General features: G+C 36.8%; 1 protein-coding gene across 4 annotated transcripts in view; it reads right to left on the bottom strand.

Annotated features, from left to right (window-relative positions):
* Positions 1–26,371, bottom strand: part of RUNDC3A (RUN domain containing 3A) — a 32,847-nt gene extending 6,476 nt beyond the window's left edge. For 2 of the 4 annotated variants that reach the window (XM_039359068.1, XM_039359067.1), the window contains exons 1-9: positions 24,027–26,371; positions 18,644–18,768; positions 16,800–16,933; positions 13,850–13,935; positions 4,469–4,558; positions 3,954–4,034; positions 3,154–3,319; positions 1,177–1,334; positions 820–984 (exon numbers count right to left, since the gene is read on the bottom strand). In XM_039359068.1, the coding sequence (XP_039215002.1) occupies positions 820–984; positions 1,177–1,334; positions 3,154–3,319; positions 3,954–4,034; positions 4,469–4,558; positions 13,850–13,935; positions 16,800–16,933; positions 18,644–18,768; positions 24,027–24,133 (1,112 nt within the window). In that variant the 5' untranslated portion in view covers positions 24,134–26,371. The remainder of the gene's footprint in view (positions 1–819; positions 985–1,176; positions 1,335–3,153; positions 3,320–3,953; positions 4,035–4,468; positions 4,559–13,849; positions 13,936–16,799; positions 16,934–18,643; positions 18,769–24,026) is intronic. The other 2 variants (XM_039359065.1, XM_039359066.1) reach the window with 2 other exon arrangements.
* Positions 26,372–27,006: the final 635 nt, after the last annotated feature.

A 27,006-nucleotide genomic window follows, 5' to 3' on the forward strand; every position in this document is an offset into this window, starting at 1 on the left:
ATAACCTGGGATTTACAGATTATTTCCATCCAAATATTAACGTAGCTCAAATTTATTTTGCTTTTTTATTTTTAATTCAGACCCAGATGCTTTGGATAAGCCTTGAATATTGTTCTCCATTGATTCTCTTCTTTTTGTTCTTGAAATCACCCTTCTTTTGCTCAGCCAATTCAAATATTAAATGATTACAAAATTTTGTCAGTGTGGAATAATTCATACTAATGTGCCAAATGTGAAGCCAAGACAGCTAACAAACTTGATGTTTTTGTAGCATCTATAGACAGTGTATAAGAACTTTTGTGCCTATTTCTTCATGTGGCAGGACTGCCAAAACAAACCAGTTTCCATGGATAAAAGATAATCAAGAGATGTTCTTTATGGTGGTGTTCTTAATACTTTTCCAAGAACATCAAAGTTTGATGCTTTCATTCTGAAAAATAATCAATTTTCTGCTTTTGTTTAAAAACAGAATGGCTATTTTAGCAAGATGAAACCAGAGAAAAGTTAGAAGAGATTTATTATGGTTCAATTATGTTGATTTAGACTGAGCAAATAGAGAATTAGATGGGCAATATTTTAGTGGAAAGATGCTACACTAGTTGTGGGGCATGTGATAAGCAAGTCAGGGATAAAAATGGAAACGGGGGAAAAGATTAAATTATTTTCCATGAATTTTAAATTTACTGAAAAGTGTAAAACTTGTGCTATATTTTTCTTGCCTTGGAATGGAGGAAACGTGCATCACTGATTTCCAGCAAATATGCTGAGGCTACAAGAGATCTTAAGAGAAAAAGATACATCTTTTAGACACGCACTGACCTCCTGAATATCTTGGCTTCTGCATGATTTTCATTACTGTTCAGAATCCCCAAAGACGGCCATTGGTTCACCAAGGGTGCAGCCATATCCTTGGAGAGTTGGGTAAACTGGCTGTTGTCTGAAGGAATGAGGCCTGTCCTGAGGGCAGAGCAGGAGGAGGGAAATCTGATTGAGGGAATGCAACCTGTCAGCTTAAGGCAAGGAACCAGAGAACAGCACTGTGTCCATCCTCCCACGTGACACAGGATCCAGCTTTAACAAACCTAGACCCCGTCTCATAGGACAAAGGGAAAATTGATTCCATTTGGGCCTGCTTGTTACTGGCAAGGAGAGTATGTGGGGTTGTATCCTACTTACAGCTGCTCTTGCAGTTCCAGGATGATCCCTTCCAACTCCCGTTTCTCTAATTGATTCTGCACCTTCACCTCTTCCAGCCTTAACTTCAGGCGTTTGTTTTCTGCCTCCAGATCCTTGAGTTGTGACTCTCTCAACCGAACTAGCTCTTCTAGATAGCCCTGGGACACAGCAAATGAGGGGGGAAAGGAGAAAAATTAATTCCTATGCAGTAGTACAATGAAATGGACATAAAATTATTGGATTTTTGGAGTAAACGCTACAAAAACAGCCAGCAAGCAAGAATTAAAAAATAACTATTGTCCATGAACTGCTAACCTTCTTTTTAGACTACTGATTTAATAACCTTCAAAAGTTGTATCAGGCCTGAAATCTCTAGCATATCATAACTAGTAGCAATAAACCAACAGGTGGCTAGAAGTCTTAATAAGTATAAATAAGTCTTTAGAAAGCAGATTAAGCCAAAATATTGCACCAAAAGATGTTTTCTATACTAGGCAAACCTTGAAAAGGGTATTTCAAAGCTGAGGTGACCACAATGCAGAAGACGTGTTCCCAGTTCCCAGTTGTGTTTTTGACAAAGGGAAGCATAAAGAAGGATTTCTGAAGGATCTCTTTAGCATGTAATCCAAAGTCGTGTGGCTTTAGGACATAGCAGCAGGAGCTGTGAAATGATTTAAAGCCTGGCAAAAAGTATTTTGTGGAGTTAATTATAATCAATAGTTTAGACCAGCCTTCCGTAACAGTCACTTGTGCCTTAGTCACCTTCTGTCTTGACTATTGCAATGCATTCTACATGGGGCTGTCCCTGAAGAACATCTGGAAGCTTCAGTTGGTATAAAATGCAGCAGCCCACATGTTTTTGTACAGTGTGCACATGTGACACCTCTCCTGCAGGAGCTGCATTGGTTGTCCATTTGCTTCCTGGTGCAATTCAAGGTGCTGATTGTCATATCTACCCAATGCACTAGAGTGGGGAGGCAAGGAACGTTGCGGCTCTTTTCCTTGGTGGCTCCCTCTCTCTGGAACATCATTCCCTCAGAGATTAGACTGGCCCCCACTTTAGCACTCTTCCGGAAGGCGCGGAAGCCCTGGGGAACCCAGAGCGGGATAGAGCTCAGCAAATAGCTAGTTTAACATGTGCTGTCGCTGGGGTGGGGAAGGTGGGGGTTTATTATTTTATTTTTCCTCTTGTTATTATATTTTTTATAAGGTGTTTTTTATTGATGTAAGTCACCATGAGTTGCCATGTGTGAATAGGCGGGGATACAAATTTTCAAAATAAATAAATAAATAACCTGTTGTTCCTTGGATGTATTCCTTGAGAGGAGGAGGAGGAGGAGGAAACCAAACATATATTAAGAATTGTCTCTTTGATAAGGTAAATATATAATTCAATATAATTAACTCCTGAATTGGTTACAGATTCTGAACAGATGCTATCTTAACCTATTGCTAACTTTCCTGTAATCTGATAATCTTCAATCATACTGGGCTACAATTTTTACTGTCACCAAACACTACCCGTCATCCAATATACTTGAGGTCACCAATTTAGAGAAAACCACTGAATCTGACTTTTCTCAATGGGAAGTTTCTTCCTCAATACAAATAATATCTTAAGAGCAAAGATTTTCCTTGTGCTGCAGTCATGTAGAAATCCCTATCCATGTCTTCTTTCCCATGGAAGTTTTATTTAGACCTATTAAATTCCCAGCCCCTCTTGGAAAATCCTTCTTTGTTTTTTTTTTTTCCTAATTTCAAAATCAGCTGATTTTAGAAGTTTTGTGGAGCACAGGAAGGGCTCCTTTAGAACTCAGTTTTTTCTCTCTCTCTCTCATGTTGGAGCACTATTTCTAAATCTCATTCGAATCTCAGATGTAATTGTGAACATTTCCACGCCTTTTGAGACATCTTACTTTTATGACAGGTGTAGGTTTGGCCCTCAGGGTCTTATGCTCACGCTTGAACTCCAGGTACCTTTTGTGCATAGACGATGCGAAACTTCTGCTCTATCTTGCGCCATTTAATGTACCAGCTGTCTTCTGCAGTCACTAGGGGTAGGTACGGATGGTCAGGAGAGCTCTCTTCACTGGTACTACTCTCCAGGCTGTGCCGCTCCTCTTCATCACTTAGGTAATCATAACTAGAGAGATTGAAGTTTACTGCAAAAAAGTGACTGAAATGGGATGCATAATTGCATGCTAGAGTCTTCCATTTCAAGTTTACAAACAGCAGCACTATATTTTAGTGATCCTAATAAGAATGCCTTGAGGGGTTTCTACAGGTTTTTTTCAAAGAATATCTTGCATATCTGGCCTACATAGATATATCTAATCATTTCAAGTCCCAAGAATACCATTCTGAAAACTCTCATTAAAAAAATTAACCCCCCAAAAGAACGTTAATACATCTATCTGTTGTGTTATTTTTTTATGTTCACAGGAAAGTTTTTTGTTGTTGTTAATATGCAGGGGCATTCATAATTTGTTCCCTCTCTTCCTATGCAAATTTATGGTCAAAAGGGACCATACCCAGGACCTTCTCTATTGGTGATGATGATGATGATGATGACAACACAATTCTATATTACACGTGGAGCCAGTCCCAGTTTAGAATGTGTTCTTACTTCTTCTTTTTTTTAACAGAAGGCTCCCCTTTAAATTAAACATGCATATCTTGAACTTTGAACAATCAAGCATACATTATTAGCCTTGGAGAACCTTCTGCTTTATAGCCTAATTCTAATGACACAAGGCAACATTAGGAAAACCTGTTACCTCTGTGTAAACTTCAGATATGGAGTATAGTCGATAACCACTGGTGTCTTACCATCCATAATTTCCCCTTTCAGGCAGAAACTGTAAAACAAATCAAAATTGGATTAAGTTATTTAAAAATCCCTGTCTTTGGAGCACTTATACTATAGATCAAAGGTCCCCAACCCCCGGTCCATGGACCAGTACTGCATGCCAGCAACCAGTCTGCACAAACAAGCAGAGCCCCATCCACACAAAACCACACACCCTCCAGGCCACAGAAAAACCTCTCTCCCTAGAACTGGTCCCTGATGCCCAATAGGTTGGGGACCTCTGCTATAGATAGCTTAGGGCTGTATCATAGTTCCAATATCAGTTGAGCACACGCATACCACAATATTGTTCATTTAATTTAATGTGCAAAGGAAATAAAATATAGTTCATTCAAAGGGTATATCATGGAAGGCACAATACTTACTTAAAATTAACAGTGCTTATCCAGACAAAAATGATTAAAATAGAGGGCATCTATGTACCTGAAGTCTATAGCACTGAGGCCAATCAGCATTCCTGTAAGGACAGTTGATTCTTCTCGCAGCATTATTGCTCCATCATCGTAAAATCTCCTTTAGAGAGAGAGGTGAGGAAAGAGAGAGGCTTGTGGATTAAATGGGGACAAATATGGAAAAAGATACGGGAATTGTTATCTCCCACTGTGCTATTACAGGTAGTCCTCAACTCAGATCACATCTGAGCCCAAAATCTCTGTTGCTAAGTGTGATAGTTGTTAAGTTGCCCTATTTTACGACCTTTCTTGTCACCGGTATTAAGTTAATCACAGCAGATGATAAATTAGTAACATGGTTGTTAAGCTGAGTATGGCTTCCCCGTTGTCTTTGCTTGTTGGAAGTTTGCAAAAGGGGATCACATGACTCCAGGACACAGCACCGTCATAAGTATGAGTCAGTTGCCAAGCATCTAAATTTTGATCATGTGACCATGTGCAATGGTTATAAGTGTGAAAAATGGATATATGTCATTTTTTGCAGTGCTGTTGTAAGTTCGAGTGGTCATTAAATGAACTTTTGGAAGTCGAGGACTACCTGTATTACAAATATGGAAAAAAACAAAATAGGTACATTTACATCCTTCTCCCTTAGAGCAGAAAGGAATACACACAATGCATACAGACAGATAGGTCATCCCATGTCAAAACTATTTATAAAATAATACTTTACTGAAATAATGCCTGCCATTGCCTCCATCCTTCTTTTCACAGGAGACTTCTGACAATTGTTGCTTACTTTTGTTCTTTTTCTGGACAGTCGGGTACTTCTTAACCAACTCCTTTGGTCACAGCAGCCGGCTACTTTATATTTCAGGAAAAGCATATGGGGATGATTTGGGTTCCTAGACACGTTCTTAAAAATTAAGCTAAAGACAGATGCTTTCCTCTGCAGCCTGCCAACTGCAATCAAAAGACTAAAAACTTAGATCAGGTAGGAGCTTGAAAGACACCAAGAGATGTTTACAGGCTCATTGGCTTCCTCAAATCCAATCCCACCAGACAGCATCAAGATACTTCTAAGCCATCCAAAAGTTCTGATGTATATAATACATTTAAACCCACTTAGCCAACAGTTTGAATATGAGGCATTTTTGCATCGTAGAGGCAAAGCATTAGGTACAGCTTTCTCTCTATGTGAGGTCAGCATCAAAAATTCGGCTAGTGCCAGATAGTTCACTATAAGAGCTTCTTACACATTTAGGCTTAGAATTTTAAATGCACAGATTTCCAGCAAGAGCTGAGAGTAATTGTCTTACACTTGCAGAATACAAACTCATTTATGACTTATTGAAGAAGAAAAACAACAGCAGAGTCATTATATACTGTGGGAAGAATCCAGAGAAAAAATATTTTGAGGAATATTAAAAAGAAAATTAAAAATTATTAATTTTTTATTAAATATTAAATATATAAATATTAAAAATTAAAGGAATGCTTAAAGGATTATTTTGTTTTAAATATGTATAAGGGAACATCAATGTCAATGGTATGGGATGCAAGTAAAGCCTTTATGCGTGGGATTTTGATAAAAATGAATAATTTTCATAGACAAAAGCAGACTCAGAAACGTAAAGAATTGGAAGATGAGATTAAATTAAAAGAGAAGCTTTTAATCTCAAATCCTTTAGATGAAAAGGTGAAAGGAGCTATAAAATTGTTAAAAACACAATTTAATATGTTGATGGCTGACCAAGCTGCAACTAATTTAATGTTTATGAAACAAAATACATTTTGTAATGCTAATAAACCAGGGAGATGGCTGGCTTATCAGTTAAGAAAGAAACAGAGACAGAGAATTATAGATAAAATAAATTATAATGGTAAATTGGTTTATCAGAAAGAACTGATTAAGAAATCTTTTTTAGATTATTATCAAAAATTATATAAGAGTACCAATGTACAAACTATAGATATAAATAATTATCTAAGTAAAGCTAATCTTCCTAAATTAACAGAAGATCAGAAAAAAGAGATTAATGGTTTAATTACCAATGAGGAAATTGTGACAGCTATTAAGCAATTAAAATTAGGCAAAGCGCCGGGTACGGATGGTTTGACATCTATTTATTATAAAACTTTAGTAGAAGAGATGACTCAACCTTTATGTGAGCTTTTTAATAATATATTACAGGGTTTAGAGATTCCTCCGTCATGGCACAATGCTTTTATATCTTTGATTCCAAAAGAGGATCAAGATCTCACTTTGTCCAAGAATTATAGGCCTATATCTCTCTTAAATGTGGATTATAAAATTTTTGCAAAAATTATAGCTAATAGGTTTATGGGGGTCTTGCAGCAGCTTATACATAAGGATCAATCGGGTTTTATAACTGGAAGGTATATGAAAAATAATGTTAGACAAATTATTAACTTATTAGAATATTTAGATAAAAACAACCAAGTCTCTGTAGGGCTGATATTTTTGGATGCTGAAAAAGCCTTTGACCAATTGAACTGGCAGTTTATGTTATGTTTAATCAAGGAGATGAATTTTGGACAAAATATATTACAAGCTTTATCTAACATATATCAAAAACAGACTGCTCAACTTATTGTTAATGGGGGTTTGTCAGAGGTTTTCACAATAGAAAAAGGTACAAGACAGGGATGTCCATTATCTCCGTTATTATTTGTTTTAACATTGGAAATTTTGTTGATTAAAATTCGGGAGTCTCAAGAAATAAAAGGAATAGAGATTAATAAAAAAGAATATAAGTTAAGAGCTTTTGCAGATGACTTGGTTGTTACTTTGTCCCAACCTACTTACTCAGTAGTAAAATTATTACAATTGATTCATCAATATGGGTGTGTTTCGGGGTTTAAAATTAATAATAATAAGACTAAAATATTACCCAAAAATATGACTAATTGTGATAAACAGACCTTGGTTAACTTAACAGACCTTGAAGTTGTTGATAAGGTAAAATATTTGGGGGTCATATTATCTGCTTCTAATGTAAAATTGTATAAAAACAATTATGAAAAGTTGTGGATTGGGGTACAGAAGGATTTAAAGAATTGGGGTAACTTACAGTTATGTCTTATGGGTAGAATTGCAGTTATCAAAATGAATGTTTTACCAAAATTTCTTTTTTTGTTTCAAATGTTACCTATCTTAAAGAACGAACTTAATTTAAATGAATGGCAGAAAGGTATTAACAAATTTATTTGGGCAGGGAAAAAACCAAGGGTAAAACTTAAAATTATGCAAGATTTTCGTGAGAGAGGTGGACTCAAGGTACCAAATTTGAAACTATATTATGACGCTGTGGTCCTAACATTGATTAGTGATTGGATGAATTTAACAAATGTAGAAATACTCCATTTGGAGGGTTGGGATTTACTTTTTGGATGGCATGCCTATTTAATTTTTAATAAAAAAGTGGATCGGGTTTTTAAATCTCATATTATAAGGATTTCTTTGCTTAGGGTGTGGAGGAAATATTATAAAAGTGATTTTAAAATACCATTATGGGCTATACCTTGGCATGCGATAGAGGGGATAAAGAGAGGAGTTAAGATGGATACGGTTTCCTATATACAACTACTTAGATGGGATGGTCAAAATTGGCAGTTAAAATCTTTGGAAGATTTAGTACATGAAAACATTACTTACTCATGGTTTCAATATAGACAAATAGTGGATAGATGGAAGACGGATCGTAATATGGGTTGGCTTAGAGAAGATGAAATTTTTTTTAAACAAGTAAGGGATCAAAGACCAACTCATATTAAGAGGGTTTATGGGGTTTTAGTGGAAATGGATTCAGAATCTGAATTAATCAAAGATTGTATGATTAAATGGGCACAAAATATTGGTGAACCAATCCCATTGGATACTTGGGAACTTATCTGGGTGAGGAATGTTAAATTTACACAAGCGCAGAACTTAAGAGAGAATTTTTATAAAATGTTTTATAGATGGCACCTTGATCCACAAAAAATGTCTATTATGTACCCTGATCTACAGCCTAAATGTTGGAGATGTGGTTGTTTGGACGCTACTTATTATCATATTTGGTGGTCGTGTAAAAATATAAAAGCTTTTTGGATTAAGATATGGTGGAATATTCAAAGAATCTTTAGAAGGAGGGTAAAATTTACCCCGCAATTATTTTTATTAGGTATTGTTACTGATTGTGATGCTAAGGAAGTTATATTGATGTTAAATTTGATTACAGCCGCAAGACTGTTAGTAGGACAATATTGGAAGAAGGAATCTTTGCCTACTTTACAAGAGTGGTTTTATAAAGTTTCTTACTTAGTGGAAATGGCAAAGATTTCGGCTTTCTTAAAGGAGCAATCTCAAGAGAAATTTTGTGTTGTATGGGAAAAATGGATAAATTTTATACAATATAATTTGGATATGGAAAAATATCATTTTGCTTTTTCATAACTTGTATAGATTGTTTTTTCTTTTCTTTTCCCGTCTTTTGTTTTCTCCCTTCTTTTTTTCTTTTATTTTTTTATCTTTCTTTCTTTTTCTTTTTCTTTCTCTCTCTCTTTCCTCTCTTTTTTCTTTCTTTTTTAAGTATTTTTCTTTTTAATGCTTATGTCACATATATCTTATTATTAATTATTTTATAAGTTGTAAAAATTTGTTTAGGTTTTTTAATTTTTTTTTTAAATAAGCCTATATTCAGTTCTGGGAAGTTCGGGGAGGGGGGAGAGAGGGGTGGGTTTGGGAGGGATTGGGTGAGGGTTGATTTGTTTTTGGTTGTTTATTTGTAAAACTTTTAAAAAATTTTCAATTAAAAAAAAATAAAAAATAAAAATAAAAAGGCAGAATATATTTCCCCAAAGGAATAATGGAGAAGATCTTAAAAAAGGACAGAAACCAGCCCCAGCCCCTCTCCCCAAGCAGAAACTAGGCAGAGGCCAGCTTTTAGAAATTCAGATGCAATAATCCATTCAGGAAGGTTGGAGCCAAGAAGCTATTAGGAAGATGAAGACATCTAAAATCTACATACCCCCCCATCCAAATTCTAAGGACAGAAGACACAATAGGATTAACCCACCAATACCAAAAGGGCACACTCAGACTCAGGTCAAAGTACACGACACAGAAAATATAAAGCCTCAAACAGGAACAGGAAACAACCTCAAGAGTCCCAGAAGGTATAAAAACTCACCACTTCCTGCTACATGTGGTCAGTTTTTTCCAGAGCCATATTTCTGTCTGGCTCTCCTCTTCAATAAACTCCAACCTTCTTTCTAAAGCAGTCCGCATTTTATTTATTCCCAGCTTGGACTGGACCCTAATGAAGATTTTTCTCTCAACCATTTGGCGACCCAGATGGTACTGCAAGCTAACCTCTCCAATGGACTGAGACTGATAACCCCCATCTTGCCGCAGCAGACCCCTTGTGTCTGTGGATGGGTTTCCCAGGCCCTGGCCATTTGAAGCAAGGATAGTAAAGGGAGTTTTCAGTTTGAGCTCAAAGGCTGCTTTGGAAAGAAGATGAGTACCTCTAAATTTTAATTTAAAGCCCAGGGGATTGAGGGAAATGTGTGTATATCTATATGTGTGACTGAGAAGACCTTTTCCTCAATCGCAGTTGGATTTTGCTATCTCTGGCCTTTCCTAACTACAGAAAGGATCTGTTCAAGTGACAGACTTTGGAAAGCATGGGGGCTTGGCCAGAGCACAGGACCTTTTGTTAGGGAAAAGGGATAGGCTGTGTTTAAATGAAATGGAAAAGTAAGTGAGAGAACTGGATTTGGGCAGTTAGCTAAGAATTACTGAGCAGAGCCCTATTCTAAAAAGGAGGAACTCTGAAATCATGGTGGACAGAATTCTCCCAGGCTATTTGTCTGAAAAACAAAGGGGATACTACAGGTTGGAAAGTACCTCCACCTGTTGGAGGTGGTGTATTTCGCGGGCAGTGTATTCTGCAGGTTGTGAGGGACCAAGGAGAAAGCCTTGTAGTTTCATTGCGGATGGTGGGAAAGAGCACGGGAAGCTCAGGATTTAGGATCCCATCAAGGTCTCCTTTAATGGATGCCTGGGACCAGGACAAATTGTCTGCCCAGGCGGGAATGAGTAAGAAGTATGCATGCAAGTTATGCAGGAGTAGACTCTGCTCAGGGATGAAGCAGTAAAAACCAAATTGGCTAAATAAAGATACTTAAAGGAAAAGGAAATTAAAATATAGGAACAATGATTTCTCTCTCTCTCTCTCTCTCTCTCTCTCTCTCTCTCTCTCTCTCTCTCTCTCTCTCTCTCTCTCTCTCTCTCTCTCTCTCTCTCTTTCTATGCAGCCACGTGATATATTTAAGATTTGTGCCTTCCCTAATTTGAGCTAACTGAGATTTATGGTGAGAATGACCAGGATGTGTAAAACTAAGAGTTCCGTTTCCTTTTCTGTTCTCTTTTCCTTGTCTATGGGTGTGTGTGTGTGTGTCAAAGTCTTTGTGTGTGAAGAAAATGTAACTGTTGGGTTACTCTAATCCAACGAGAAAAGAATTTTAAAATTCTGCTAAAAATCCTGCTTAAAATAAGCCATCAAAAGAAAAATACTTTCACTCTTATTCTGTCTGGCCAACAAATTAGAGTGAAGTGAAGAGAATTGAGTTCCCTTTTGCCTTCCCTTGTCAGCAGGGAATATTTTAAGTTTATTTAGAGGAAAAAGTTGTATTTGTACATTTTCTGTATGTGTTGTAAATGGGTTTTATCTGTCTATCCTTTTCCTGAAACATATGGTGTGTCTAGCTATAAGAGCCTCATGTGCTCAAGTTTGCTTGTGTGGGGAAATAATCTTCTTGTTAAGTTACTTTTCTTATCCTATCACTAATCAGTGAAACTACTATGGAACTAATCCTGGAACACATAAGCATTTATTTTCAATCTCTAATGTGGTATTTTTATCTAAATTGTGCATTGGTAATGCTGGGAAAAATGCTGTCATGATGTTTAAATATTTTGAAAACAGATATAAAAGGTAGACTCTTCTGCCCCTGGCAAATTGCACACCTTAAAATATTAGGCTTTTAAAATTATTTGGAGCTTTCAGCATTCTCAAGCTGCCCAGCATTTTCAAGTTGCAAGTCCTTAAGTCCTCTTTAACATGTTGCAAATGTTCAATTTCAGAAGTGAGACCTTTCATTTTTTTGTTCTCTTACCAGAATCCAGCCTCTCTTTTGCCCTCATCTGTGGTGTCCCCATTTTGTCTGCTTATCTGTTTCTTTAACAACTGCAATAATGTCTTTTCAAACTCTGTCTGTAAGCTACCCTCCCCCATCTACTTCTCCATTTCTTATCTTCTGTTCTACATGTCTTTGTATGATCCCCAGAAAGGGGAGAGGAGACCTTGTTCTCATGTCTTTCAGCCCTGCACAGATGACCCCCACAACCTTTGGAAGCAAAGCACACTGACCCAGATGCTGCCTCCATCCATCTGAGCCAGAGAATTGAATTTGAATCCAGCCATCTACTAGAAAGCCACATGCAACCAGATAGTGGAACAGATCTTCCCAAGTCCTACCATCCCTCTAGATGCCTGCAAAAGCTGCAAAGGAAGGAAGGAGTCCTGGAGCCATTGGCCCCCATGTAAAGCCTCAGAAGACAACAAGGAAAGACTATGGAGGAGGGTGGAAATTCGTTGTAAGGTTTTCTTTCTTGCCTCATTTGTACTGTAATAAGCCATTTGAATGTATTTATGGAGGGATGGCATTTGGGAATGGTTGGCACAGAAAGTACTGAACACCTTCAACTTCTGTCTGGTGGGAGAGAGAATTTGTCCAGGATGCTTGTATTGCCTGTTTTGTATGAGTAGCTATATACACAAACACACTCACACCATTCAGAATCACACTGAGTCTATTACCTTCACCTAGCCTTCTTGCTCTGTGGCATTAAAGCTTTGCATGCACAACTTCCTGTAAATTCCAAGGGGGAGGGAACCAGGCCCCCTCAAGCGATTTGCAATTCATATGTTCTCACTGAGGAGATAGCAGGAAAGAGATCTCCAAACCAAGCCCTGAATATGTTGCACTTGTGGACTCAGAGTGGGAGTCCTAGGGCTCACCGTGTACAATTTAAGAAAAATTAATAGGCTGGTGTGCACACTGGCTAACCTCAATTGGACATCACAAACCTGGATGCACTGAACTGCAAGCTAAGGCAGGAAACAATTCTTGAAAATGGGCAGCCAGTGGTTATGTACTCAGGCAAACATGGCTGTGAATAGTTTTGAAGAATGTGCAAACCTTACTGGAAGCTCAAAGTGACATCCAACATTTGAAAATAATTGGTACAGAATATTGGACACTATAATTTTTTTTCCGCCTAACAGAACTTTTGCCCTGATCTTAGATCTTCATGGCTGAAAGGCTTCCCCTTTTTGTGAGTCAATGCAGGGATCTTTTTCTGCTGCCTTTATTAGTGTCTTCTCCCTTTTTTTGCATTAACAGTTTAAAATCTTGTTTTCCCACATCCTGGAGCTCTATAGAAATGCCTATCAAGTCTCCTTGACCAGATCGCATTTTAATCTTGTGCTAGTAAAAGTGTGTTACTCACACTTATATGGCACAAAGAGGGGATTGTGGGAGGTCACCCAGAGAAAGAAATATTTTGGGGAATATTAAAAAGACAGAATATATATTCCCCCAAAGGCAGAAAAGCAAGCCCAGTTTTTTTTAATAGCCCCAAGCAGAAACTAGGCAGAGGCCAGCTTTTAGAAATGCAGATGTGATAATCCTATTCAGGAGGGTTGAGTTAAAAGTGATGACATTAGGAAGACAAAGACCCCTAAAATCTACACACCCCACAAACTCTAAAAGACATGATCTTTGGGGACATAATAGGATTAATTCACCAATACCAAAAGGGCATACTCAGACTCAGGTCAAAGTACATGACAGAAGAAATACAAAGCCTCAAACAGGAACAGGAAACAACCTCAAGAGCCCCAGAAGGTATAAAAACCCTCCACTCCCAGCAACATGTGGTCAGTTTTTCCCAGAGCCATCTTTCTGTCTGGCTCTCATCTTCAATAAACTTCAACCTTCTTTCTAAAACAGTCTCCATTTTGTTTATTCCCAGCTTGGACTGGACCCTGATGAAGATTTTTCTTTCAACAATACTGAGTACAAGATTTCCAAATGGGAATCCCCTTTTTAAAATTCTGCAGTGTCTAATTACATGTATCTTAAGTTTATGCTGTGTTTACATTTATTAGCACGGACACTTTTTTCCTTCCTATTTGATAAGATATGTGGGCCTATATGAGCTCCTCTATATAGTTGTAATTTTGCTTGGGAAAGTAACTAGGAACTCCAGACCTACTTGATCAGGAAAAAGAAAGGAAAAGGGGGTATGGTTATTTGGTACAAGCACAGATGTTCTTACCTGGTTGTTCTGGTATCCCGCAGTGCTGTAGCAATATACTCAGACATGCGCTTCTCCATCAGGGCCACACGAATCCACGCCCGGCCCTAAAACAGAAAGTTTGCTACAACAGGCAGCACTACAAAAGTTGTTCATAATAAATGTACAGATTTATATCTAGTTCAACCTGAATCTGTACACGAAGTAAAGATAGCGAGGAAAAAATCTAAGGAAAGCTGGATGACAACCAAGTGAAGGTTCCCATTGTGACATTAAGTAACTTAAACCAGTGCTATTTCCTAATACATATGTTTTAGAAAATCAGAATGTCTTATCCTCTCCAAAGTTTTTGCCTTCTAGATAGTCCTCAACTTATGACCATTTGTTTAATGACCATTGAAAGTTGTGACGGTGCTGAAAGATGTGAGTTACAACCAATCCTCATGCTTATGACCATCATAGCATCATCACAGCATCTTTATAGTCACGTGATCAAAATTTGGGCACTTGGCAACTTACACACACACACACACACACACACACACACACACTGATATCAGTGTCCTGAAGTCATGTGATTGCTATTTACGACCTTCCCAGGCAGCTATTGACAAGCAAAGTTAATGGTCGAAGCCAGATTCCTTTAACCACAGCAAAAGAAGTCATAAAATTGGACACAAATCACTTAATGACTATATTGCTTAGCAATGGAAATTTTAGCAATGGTAACTTTCCTGTTTTTATAGAATTCACTTTCTGACAAGTTATATTTAAGTTGATAGGTTCTTCTCTCTCCTCCACCTCCCACCCAGCTTTTACTCAAATGGACCTGCAGCCACAGAAAGAAATTTCAGAAAGCCATGGCCTTTTCTCCATCATTTCCCTAGAATGCTGGTATGCAGACTGATTGCACAACGAAGATAGCTGACCTATGGAAAAGGAGAAGGAGAAGGAGATCCAGCTCTTGATCTTACCACAGGCCCACTCAGAAATAAGACTGAGAACAAATAGAACTGAGGGGGGGGGGGAGAAAGAAGAGATCTCTCCATTCTCAGCCGCCTACTCTTTTAGCAGGAATGTAGGAAAAGAGAACAAATGGGTTCCTCTTTCTTGATCTGGTGATTTTCAAAAGTGTTCAAAAGTTTTTGGAGGGCTTTTTGTTCTCTCCCCACATGCTGTGCCTGATGTGTGGGACCAGGAGGCTCTGCAGCACATAAAAAGCCCCTATTATCTTTCTTTTGTTGAGTTGCAGTAAAGCTAACATGTTTATCCTCACACCTCAGTGCCGCCTAAGGAAGGGAGACTCAATTTACCCCATTTAAAAAAATACTGGGAGTGCCCAAGGCTATCATGGGGGTAGGATGTGTGTGCTATTTATGTATATGTCAACAATAGTAAAAGCACTTGCAAGGTGGATGCTGCACAGTCAAGACCCTGCCACTGTGGTGCTTTGGTCATGGGCATGGGATGGCAATCATTATGTTGACTTTTCCTACCTTTCCCTTCCCAGCATATGTTTCTGAGTGTCAATATGCAATCCTGGAGGATGCCCTAGGCAGAAATCTCAGTTATGACAGAACATTTAGGCCATAACCTTTAAGTCTATTTTCTTACAACAGGATATGGTAGCTCTATCATAAATAAATATAAATGACAAAGAACTCATAGAAGAACTAATGATTGCCTTACTATTTCTACCTCGGCTGGAAGCAGATTCTTCATCAGTTCTCCATATCAATACAACTACTTAATCCCACAGTATAGACATCATTCTCAGAAAAGATGCTGCCAACCACATCTCTGTTTCCAGACATGATGAGTGTTCAATGACTCATGGGAATCTGAACCCATGATTTTCATTAAGATAATTCACACAAAGTGGTGTTTCTATTGGTCACAAGTAACCACTAGAAACACACAGAAATTCAGGCAACTCATCTGTTATGTAGACATAACAGAAGACCCCAGACAAATTAAAATAAAGCAATGGGTTATTAAAATTAATAAAAAATAAAATTTTATCTCTCTTTAATTTGAAAAATAAGATACTTAGCTCTGAATCTTTAACTTTATTGGTAATCAAGAGTGAGCAATTCAACCACTAAAGATTGCATTTAGTAATAATAGTGAGGATCAAATATGATGGAAAAATTGAATAAGAGATAAAAGCTTTCCATAAGTCATCCATTGGGAACCAGTATTGGCCCAAATTAAAAACAAAACTCCATTGACCTGATTTTTACCTATTTTTTAAAGATTCTTCTCAGCAATCTTTATCCTGCAATTCAAATTCACATCAAATGCAGGTATATCAAATATTGTGGATACCAGAATTCCTTTCTAAATGTTTTATTATAGTTGTGCCTCAGACAAAAATAGAACATTGTCAAATGATTTAGAAAGATAGGACTAATATCAAGCATTAAGTATTGGATTAACATAAGAGGAGGTAATGTGTCCAACTTTAGAAAGAAATAAGAGTATTTTTTTCCTGTTCAAGTATTTCCATTTCAATCTTCTGAAACACAATGTATACCAACAATATGGACTACCGAATTTTGGTACATCCTGGAGCAATGCAGCATAGATAAATGATTTTTAAAACCATTATTACTTTTCTTCCTGCTTCTGCTATCTGCATATATAGTCAGGTGCACAGCAGCAAGGAAGGTGAGCTGGGTCAAGGACAGGCCCAAAGGATTTTGTCAAGTGAAGTAAAAATCAAGATCTTTCCAATCCCATCCCACATATAGAAATAAACTGGCAATTGAATAGCAACCTCCATAGTGTCGAAAGGCAACATGTTAGCTTGGAGAGTTAGTGTAGGCTGTATAGCATGAACAGCTCTGTCTTCACACACCTGGCTGCCACTCACAACTGCCAACATATTTTGCCTGAAGTGGCCACTTAGCTATGTGTAATGCCAGAGCTGGCCCAACAGGGCTTCCCTCGGTCCCTGAGATCTTCTGACCTTAGCTCTGGAGGTACTTATGTTTTCCATGTTTTCAATACTACTGACGCAGTTATTTGGGACTTTGTTGCATGCCAGGCGGATGTAATCCCAGAAGCCACGTTGTCCATCAGAGCTAAACCAACTGGCAGGACCTAGGAGGAAGCAGGGAGGGAAGGAGGGGAAAGACTTGTAGTGTAGTGCAGACAATACTGATCAATAATGAATGGCTATCTATTAGTTGCTACTTGCCAAGGAGTCTAATCTTAAATCTATAATAGAAGCATATTAACATTTTTATGTATTCACATTTCTTCAACATCCCTAGTGTATTAAAATTTTCTATATCTAGTCTAGTCCATGACGAATATAAAGTACTTTGATTAACTTCTTTTATCAGAGTTCATCAGAAGACAGGTCTGTCTTTAATGGTAGATCTCAAAGCATATTGAAAAACAGCTATCAACTACAACAGGAACTACAAAACAATTTGATTGATTGCTAAAAATACAACACATATATAGTATTATAACAATTAGGATGAGCATTTTGTATAAATGTCAAAGTCAGATATACTTAACTCTAATTGTATATCAGATATTATTTAGAAGGTGGATTTTGAAGTTGCACCAGCAAACATGGTCATTCCCACATCCATTATTATACACAATGAGACAGTTACTGCCTGCCATCCCTTGGGAAGACTCATGGAAGAGAAAGGGGACAAGGCAGGTGATAACTATCATAGAAGCCTACTCAGATGTACTCTTTTCTCCTCTTTTACAGGGCTCCCACCAACTGCCTTGCAGAAAGAAGTGTATAGAACAGTTTTAGTTCTTTAAAAATAAATAAAAACATTTGTTTTTATTTGCCTTTAAGCATTTACATCCTATTTTTATTTTGTACAATTCAGGATAGAGTACATAACACTCTCATCCAGAATGACTGGGCCAGAGTTACCCAGCTAGCTTTTATGCCTAACAGAGGACAAGGATTTAGCTTCTTCATTTATAGTCCAGCATCTTATCCAAACTGACTATCGTGGGAGGACTGAAAGGTAGGACACAAATAATAATAATTAATAATAATTCAGAAATATAAATATTCTTGGCTGAAGGATCACTGCAGAAGTTAGCCTTTTTGCTTAAGCTCTTAAATACTCAGGGCCCTAAGATAACCATTAGAACTTCCTGGTTGCTTCTAATGGTGATCTATACATGACACAGAACTATGAATAGAATTAACCTTTGGTTTCATACAGAAGGATTTCATTTATATTTTTAGACTCATCCATCCATCAGATTCAATGGCTATCTCTTGACAATTATAATAACATATTTTCTTCAGTCTTTAAGAAAGCAATAATTCTTATTTATATCACGGATTGGATTGATAAGAGTGACCCTGAAGTAAACAGAGTTAGCAGTTTACCAATCAGTAGGATAAAATGCTATATTGCACTGAGACATATCTCTAGTTTATACTGTATGCTGAGTAATAATGAGAAATATGCAGACCAACCACTGTTTTATCAAACCACTGGTTTTTAAAGATACTTAAGCTCAGTCTTGGACATCTCAGATTAGATATATTGACATCAGGAGACTTAACATTACGAATTCCATTCTATGATTCTATTCTATATGTTTTTTTGTATCCTACCCTATGTTGGATACATAAGGAATCTGAAAGGAGATTTCTCTGTTTTACCTCAACATTATGCAGGCATCAGTCATGCATAGGCTAAGCAGTCAGGCATAAGCTTGGCAGTTTTTGCTTAGCTCCTCATATAAAATTTGCAGCGATGCAGATTAGCATCACCATCATCATCCTATTCATCCACAAGATAAGTTTATTTGACTTACCATGATCCCCTTTGAAACGATGGCTGAGTATATGCTCTAAAATTGCAGCAAAGTTCACAAACTCCTCTGATGAGTCATCAATGGGTTCTATCGTATATTTTTCCAATAAAGTCTTCACAGAAAATCTACAATTGAATGAAAAAAGGAAATATAAACAGAATTAAATGAGAAAAAGAAGTCAAATCACCAGGTACAGCTTTTCTAATTCTTTGTAAAATATGAACAAAAGACAAAATTCTTCCTTCTCCACAATGGGCTGATTCTTTGCTCAAAAAATAACAGCAGAAAGCTTGGGCTCAGCCTTAGTGAGATAGCTTTGAGCCTATACACTAACACTCATTATAGCCTGTTGTTCCCATGCTCCTTGCTCAGCAAATACAGCTTTTAGAAACATCATTCATGTCTTCCACAATCAGAATTCTGTGATGAAATGTAGTTTTGCATTTAAAAAATCTGCCTTAATCACTGATCATAAAAAATCCTGCTATTTAGGAAATGGAGAGCTGGAGACTTCTATTGAGGATCCTAGGGGTAGAAGTGCTGTTCAGATTAGTGAAAGATAACTTGGCCTATGTAAGCACATGGGATGGGGGAAAGATAGATCACTGGGTCAGGCTTCAGGTACTGTAAACTCATCTCCTCCCAAATTGGAATAATTTCTCCTTAACAGATGACCAATCTAAGCTTTCCTATATTTATGTGTTTCTTTGTTTTTCTCCTGTAAAATGAGGGCAATTTGGATTAGTCCAACTTCCACCTATCCTTATTTGGAACAAACATAAAGATGATCATTTAAATGTGTTCCTGGTATGAATTTTTAATTACTGAATTTCTTGCAAATGTATTATGTTTCAATAGTACTCCTATCAAGCAAGCAGCTTTGGGAAAATTATTGAATGGATTATTTGTTATACCCAGTAATGACTTTAAGCAGCAGTGCATTAAGCAATACTTGAAAGTTTCTGATATAAATCTGTTGAGACTTATAGCCATATCTTTAAGTATATAAATACTGCTTAAGCACTCTGTTGCAAACTAATATTGGGATATTGGTATCATATACAAATTAAGTTGTTAATAGAGTAGCTGTTGCATTTCCGTATGATTCGCTTCTCTGACCATATTTTTTCTGAGTTTTTCGGGATGCTGGGTAAGATGTAGCATCTGAGATTGATCCCTCTTTAAAAATTACTCATCCTCAGAAGTGGCTACCAATAGCATCTCTGCATGAATCACCACTCTAGGCTGGCTTTCCACCAATCAGAAAACTTTTCCATATAACTGAATGATAATAATTAGAATTCTGTTAGGGCAGATAATTTCTATTTCTCTATATGTTAAAAATAAACTCTTTTAAATGCAAAGCAAAGTTTGTGTACAAACAGTCACATAAAGAATTCCTCAGCTTTCAGGGGTCTGAGAAACATACCTTTTATTTAGTGTTTCACTTTTCTGCATTTTACAACTTCTGCTGTAATAACTTAATTAAAGTATATTGTATTTTGATGTATTTTGCTTCTGTTTGATGCTCAAACGGCATATGTTATACAACATTAAATGCATTGTGTAATAATTAAATATTATAGTCTGTAAATAAACTTTGCAGCTACTTAACTAGGTATTCAAGTATGAATTAGACAATCAATCCTAAGTTGTAGACTTTTCATCAAAAGTTCACACAAAATAATGCGAATATCAGGAAAAAATTAGAACTCTGGGAGAGCAAAGAGGAACTCAAAATGCTTAGTAATAAAAATAACATATTTGGCCATTAAATATGCACCTGAAATTAGTCAGTTCTATCTAATAAAGGCTAATATCAATTGATAATCCCAAAAATTTTGGAAAACTGAACATCTTTCTTGATTTTCACACCTTCAATTATTCCTTGGATTCAATTTGGTTGCTAACCCGATCTCCTAATTGACCAAAACTCTTATAAAAGTTTTTTGGGTCAACCCAGTTTGAAAGGAGCAGGTGTGTACAATGGTATGGCCGAAAAATCTATTGGAGTTGGCAGTTAATAAGGATCAATCAATCAATAAAGACTCCTGATTCAAAGCAATATAAAAGATGACTTGATCTACTGACAGTTAGCTTCCTGTGATACATTCGGCATTAAACTCATTCAGAATGTTCCTTGCTATTTGCTTTTCTCCCTGTTTTGCATAGTATTTGCAACTTAATTTGCAAATTTTAATTGGCTTTTCATGATCTCTTATCTATGCTGTGGCTGCAATTCCTAAAAAAATATTCCTGAAAGTTCCATGAAAACATGAAATGAAAGCTAATTGAAAATATGTTTTAAGTGATTCAAAATAAGCATCGGAGCTGTTTAAACTTTTAAAATTATATGGAAATATGTGTGAAGCATCTCTTTTCATATTAGAGAAGCTTCATCTTTTTCCAGGTTGATATGAAAGATTTGCACAGCCCAGAAAGCAATGAGTGTTTTTATGCATTTCTAAACTTCTACATTCTGTGAACTACCTAAAGATTGAAAATAGTAACACCAAGATTATCTGACCAAATTCTCTTTAAAAGTCAGAGTTCTCTTTCTTCAGAAAGCAAGTAGTTAGATGCTCTTAGAAAAATAATGATAGTGATATCTATCCACTCCTAGGCATCTTGTCACCCAGAATATAGATTATTACCATGTCAAAGTAAGTGAAACATAACTCTGTAATTTATCTTCAGTGGTTTGGCTGAATATGCTCAGAGAGTACCTTTCTGAATGTTGCTGATTAATTTATCAATCGAGTATTTATCAAGTTTCTTAACATAAACACTTATTTTAAAAAGTAAAATGAAGAGAAGGATGGATAGTATTAATGAGTATCACAATTTCTCATTCCTTAATGCAACATTCAGAATGTAGCCTTTTCACAGAATTGATTCCCAAAGGTAAGGAAAAAATAATTAGTACCTGTTCAAGATTCTCCACAAAGCCTCTCCCCCCAAAAGTACACTTTGTATGCCAATATTCTTTCTGTGGTATTTTTGTTATCAAATATGTCTGTCATGTGGACAAAAAGAGAGTTATGCATAAGACTAGCCTTATGTGTAACTAGCTAGATGATGGTCTTCTTTGAATTCAATGGAATTATGGCCAGTTTAAATATTTGCTGATAATGTTTGGATCTTATCAGTCAAGATTATCTACTCTTTTTTCTTTCTTCTAATTTATGTAAGCACTATATAAATTAAGAAAAAGAGAATAGTAGCAAAAGCTTGTGTTTAAAAATGCTTCCTGTAGATTTTTTTTCTTCAGTGGAAACATGAATACTTGTATTTAAAAACAGTGTGAATAATATTGATTTACATCCATCACCCAGAGTTTATTTCCTCCTCCTAAATTTAAAAGCCCTGATTATTGATATTTGCTTGTCTAAGACAGATGGGTTATAATTTATATTTTAGTCAACAATTGTGTTGGCTAGAAATATTGGAAAGATAATAGACTGGAAAAAGCTGTTCTCATCATTTTAGCTCCCCATTTTCCATCTTCTCCACCTTTGCTCCTTTCAGAAAGTTAGAATGATCAACATTCCATCCAACTTTCCAAAAACAATAGAATAATTTTGTATTAAAAGAAAACCCATTCAATCCTAAAAATAAATCTGTTAAAGTGATCTTCCTTCACTTCATTTGGAAAAACAAAAAGCACAATCTCCCAGTCACCTTGTTGAATAAAAAGTACAGAGTACTTTGGAGGCAGGCCATCAAATTCTGGACAGTCCCAGGAAGGAAGAGGCATGAAACTTTGGTTGATTCCAAGATACGGTTGTTCACATTTATTCCTCTTTCTGTGTAGTTGACTTTGACAGATAATCAGTGGTCATCTAGTCTTTGGTGTCAGATATATGGATTTCATTCTAATAGAAGAGGCCCATTGTCTCCTCTGCTTTTATTTCCCAAACTGTTTTTTTTCTATTGTTATTATTTTAAGCAAGTCCATCTGAATAAAAACATTAACCTTCCAACAAAAGCTGCACCATCTTCTCCCTGCTTCAGCAATGCTATTGTGATATAGGTTGAATAAACTAGAAGGTTTCTTCTTCTTCTTCTTCTTCTTCTTCTTCTTCTTCTTCTTCTTCTTCTTCTTCTTCTTCTTCTTCTTCTTCTTCTTCTTCTTCTTCTTCTTCCTTCTTCTTCTTCTTCTTCTTCTTCTTCTTCTTCTTCTTCTTCTTCTTCTTCTTCTTCTTCTTCTTCTTACCTTTTGCTCAATGCCTTTGTTGAAAACGAAGATTGTTGCTATAGCAGCTGCCCGTTCCTCCTCCTTTTCTCCTCCTTTCCCTTCTACTGCTCTACAGTGATGTCATTTCCCAGATTTCATATCTCCCTAAATGGATGCCCATAGCATTCTTCTGTCAACATTGTTTCCAAGAGAGCTCCTTCCTTTCCTTGAGAAAAAGAATGATATATAAGAGATTCCAATATTGAAAGTCCCTGTGACTTTCTGTTTCCTGTTTCTTTTTTTCTTTATGAAATTCAAGTTTTGATGTTTTTGGTTCTAAAGGGCAGCAATTCACTGTAACAACTGAAAATTACAGATAGCCTTTCTCTTGCCTCCCAGAATTTTCCACCTTGCACTGGAGCTGCAATTCCAGCTGACAGTTTGAAACTGTCTCAGCTAACTGATTGCTTTGTGAATGAAAATAAGGTTTTCAAGGCTGAAAATAGCTAGGCCAATATAATGTATGGTATTTTCCTTAAGTCTACTGGCCATGTGGGAGAATCTCCTAAGTTATTAAAGTCTACAGATTAAGGATATATTTCTGGAAATCACAATTACTTTGAATTTCTAATCCATAATTTGATATGCTGAAAACATAATGGAGGATGTACTGGACTGAACCTCATTTCATTCCCAATTAACATGTCCATTGACTATGCTGAGTGGAGTGATGAATAGTGTGGCCCATCTTCTGTTAATGTCTAGTGCCTTGGGAGTGTACACAACCATTGATATTTGTTTCCCCCCCTTTTTTTACTTTTAATTTGCTTGTTTGCCCAACCTAGCCTGCTGTCTTAGATCTCTTGAATTCCAATCACCCTGATTGTTTTTTCTATCACTCAATATAGTATTTTCACCATTTAACTTTTCTACCCCTACCCCATAGCACTGAATATTCATACTACCTATGTAAAATATGTGTGAAACATTGTGTAAGTCTTTTGCCATTTCCAGACTTCTTTTTTTCAATTTTTTTAATTAAACATAGAATTAAAATATTGAGAAATGGCACCTTTCATTTCCATCTTGCCCACTAATCTGGCCTTCGTTCCATCTTTATCTTAGGGAACATGCATGCGTGAATAGCCTTTTATTCAGTCTGCTTCCATCCCCCACTCCCACCCCCACAATGAAAGAGTCTCTTACCTGCAGACGGTAATCAGGTTTTTCCTTTCTACTGAAATGTTCCGGGAAGAGGTTTTCTTGGAGGACAACCCCAGCGCCATGGTGGACCGGATACAATGTGGTTCCATCCAGGGGAAAGATGCTCTCAATAGCCCGGGTGGTGTCACTGCTACCTCTTCCTCCTCTTCGTCCTCTTCCTCCTCCTCCCCACCCCCTCCCCTCCCCCTTCCTCTTCTCCCTATTTTCCCCCAGAAAACAAGGCGTTGGGTCAACCTCCCCCAAGATCGGATGGTTCTGAAATATCTCCCTCCTCTCTCTCTTCCCCAAATTAGCTCCAGCCCCCTTCTTGGATGGTTCGGAGAAAAAAGCAGTAAAAGCCGGACGAATGGCGACAGGGGAGGAAAAGGTCGGGAGGAGCTCTCCTTGGTGCTGATGGAAATCAGGGTCCTCCTCCTCCTCCTCCACAGAGGAAACCAGCCCCTTTGCCAATGACGTGATGCCCGAGGATGGGAACAGTCGGCGCCGGCGGAGAAGCCAGGAACGGGAAGGAGGAGAGGCGGCGCCTCCCGTATTGGTGCTTTCCAGTCATTTCATGCAGACATTTCAGCCGTGCACAGAGCTTTCCAGCCATAGGTCTTCTGCACTTAGGAACTGTACTGGGTTTGTTTGCGATTTTTCACTGCAAACAATCTCAGTTTTGCAAGAATTAAAATCAGCATAAACTGAGATATTTTCTCACCGAAGTTGTTAAACAAAAGGATAAATCCACACTTTTTCCTCCTGGCAGTGATTCACATGGGATAAAATTGACAACCGTGCAAAAACGAAGTGTGAAAGTTGAAGAAATCATACTGTATTGTTTTGCACACCACATAAAGCTATAATGCGATTTGCTTGAGTTGCAGGTGTTGTATATGCAACCATGGTTCACCATGACTCTGGGGTTGTTTTATTTAACAAACTATAGTTACAAATTATAGTTTAGATCATTGCAAATTCAGCAGTTTTTCTTCTTTCCTACCTCTATTTCATTCCTCCTCTGTTGATTCCCTGTCTGTATGAAAAAGGGTTCTTCATAAAGTGCCATTTTTATAGCTGGCATTTTATACATGTAAGGATAATGACAATGTGTCATCTACTAATTAATTAGTAGATGACAATGTGTCATCTACTAATTAAAGCTCATAAATTCTGCATAAGAGCATGAGGGTGTAAATTGAAGAGCTTCTTAACAGATTATTAGAATTAGATTTTCCAGTTTTTTATTTGAGTAGATCACTAAATTTATCTTATTTGTTCACATTATCTGTGATGAAGTTGAAAAAAATGGCCTTTTAAGTCAGATAATTAACCAAGATGTTAGATGAAGTTAGAAGAGAAAAATAGCTTGAGCTGCTAAACTTTTTGTTTTATGTCCTTTCATACAGAGCAAGACAGAATTCATATTATTTTAATTTGGCTAAACAATATTTTAATTTTGCTAGACAAAGGGCAACTTAATGTGGTTATCTACTAGATGTGCTTTGATACATTTTAATTATTGTTAATTTTTAGTGGAAAGTTTCTGGTGTTGGTCAAATACAAAATTAATTACATTTATTTGTAACCTTTATTAATTCTAACAATAATGACAATACATCTATAGGAAAGGCAGCATTTATGAAGTGCATTTATGCAGTAATCTTACTGAATTTTAAAGAAAACATAGAAACTTTGGCCATTCGTTAAGTTTAACTTTGTATAGCTGCTCAGAATCACTGCTATGAGAAGAGTGACCATATAAATTATTTAAACACATGAATAAAATGTCACATTTTCAAAGTAGGTAAATGAAGGTCAGAATCTTGACCAGCTCATCTTCAGAATCCAGCACTCAAGCCAATATTTGAATTAAAAGGTTTCATTTCTAAGCCAGTGATTCTATGCCCACTAACACGGAAATAAGTTTCTCTATATTCAGTTAACCTTTTTTTGAGCATAGACATGTTGGACAGTGTGCTATAATTTTGGAGTAATGTATGAAGCTTATAAACCATCCAATGATTGCTCACAAACTTCCTTTCAAAGAGAAGCACTGTTGCTGGACTTAATTACCTCGTTCTGGATTCTTTAGAAAAATTTCTCTCTCTTTCTGCTGCCATGCATTGAATTTTGAAGTTGAGTCAGAATTCTGGGAAACAAATAAGTAAAAACATTCTCAGGTCAAGGACTACTTCTAGTGATTGCATCCATTCAGTTTTCTTGGCAGTGGTACAGAAGTGGTTTGTCACTGCCTTCTTCCAGGATTTTTTTTTTAACGTCTCAATCTACTTTCTACTCTGGAGTTCCTAAACAATACTAATCAAGGCTAACCTTGCTTAGTGTCTGGGATAAGTAAGTTGGGTAAGTGCTGTCAGCTAGTAGACACAGAGGGACAAACTGGCTTCATTAACATATTCACTGTAGTTTGTTTATTTTCATAGACTACACACAATAGCAATTTACATTAGATTTTTGTCTCTATGTCTAAATTACTTCAACCTTTCCCAACATGAGGCTTCCATATGGGCTAGGAATTGAAATACCCCGAATTGATAGCAATTATGCCAATTTGGATTATGGATCTATTATTCCAGCATGTGAGATCACTAAAATCGAGGAATCAGAAACGGATTATGTAAAGATTTTCAAACTTTGTATCCTGAAGTAGATATTTTCTCATTTTCTTATGTGCTGTACTTGTCTTCTATGGAATACCTATGAAACAAAGAAGATTCTGTATCATATTGATAATACACATCCCCTTTACACTCATTCTGACTCACTTTTACCTTGATGTTCTCAAAAAGCTAAACAGGATTAGACCTAGTTCGAACGCAAATTGTGGAAATATTGGGGATATAAGAATTGTAGGTTAGACTGGGCAGTTGAGAGAAACATCCTGGAAAAATGGCAACACTATTTTCTTGTTGCCAAGGAAACTATAAAGATATGAATCCACCAGAGCTCAGCTCATCTTGAA

This window comes from Crotalus tigris, unplaced genomic scaffold (assembly GCF_016545835.1).
Source record: "Crotalus tigris isolate CLP2741 ecotype Arizona unplaced genomic scaffold, ASM1654583v1 scf7180000019068.10715455, whole genome shotgun sequence".
In the NCBI taxonomy this organism is placed as follows: Eukaryota; Metazoa; Chordata; class Lepidosauria; order Squamata; family Viperidae; genus Crotalus; species Crotalus tigris.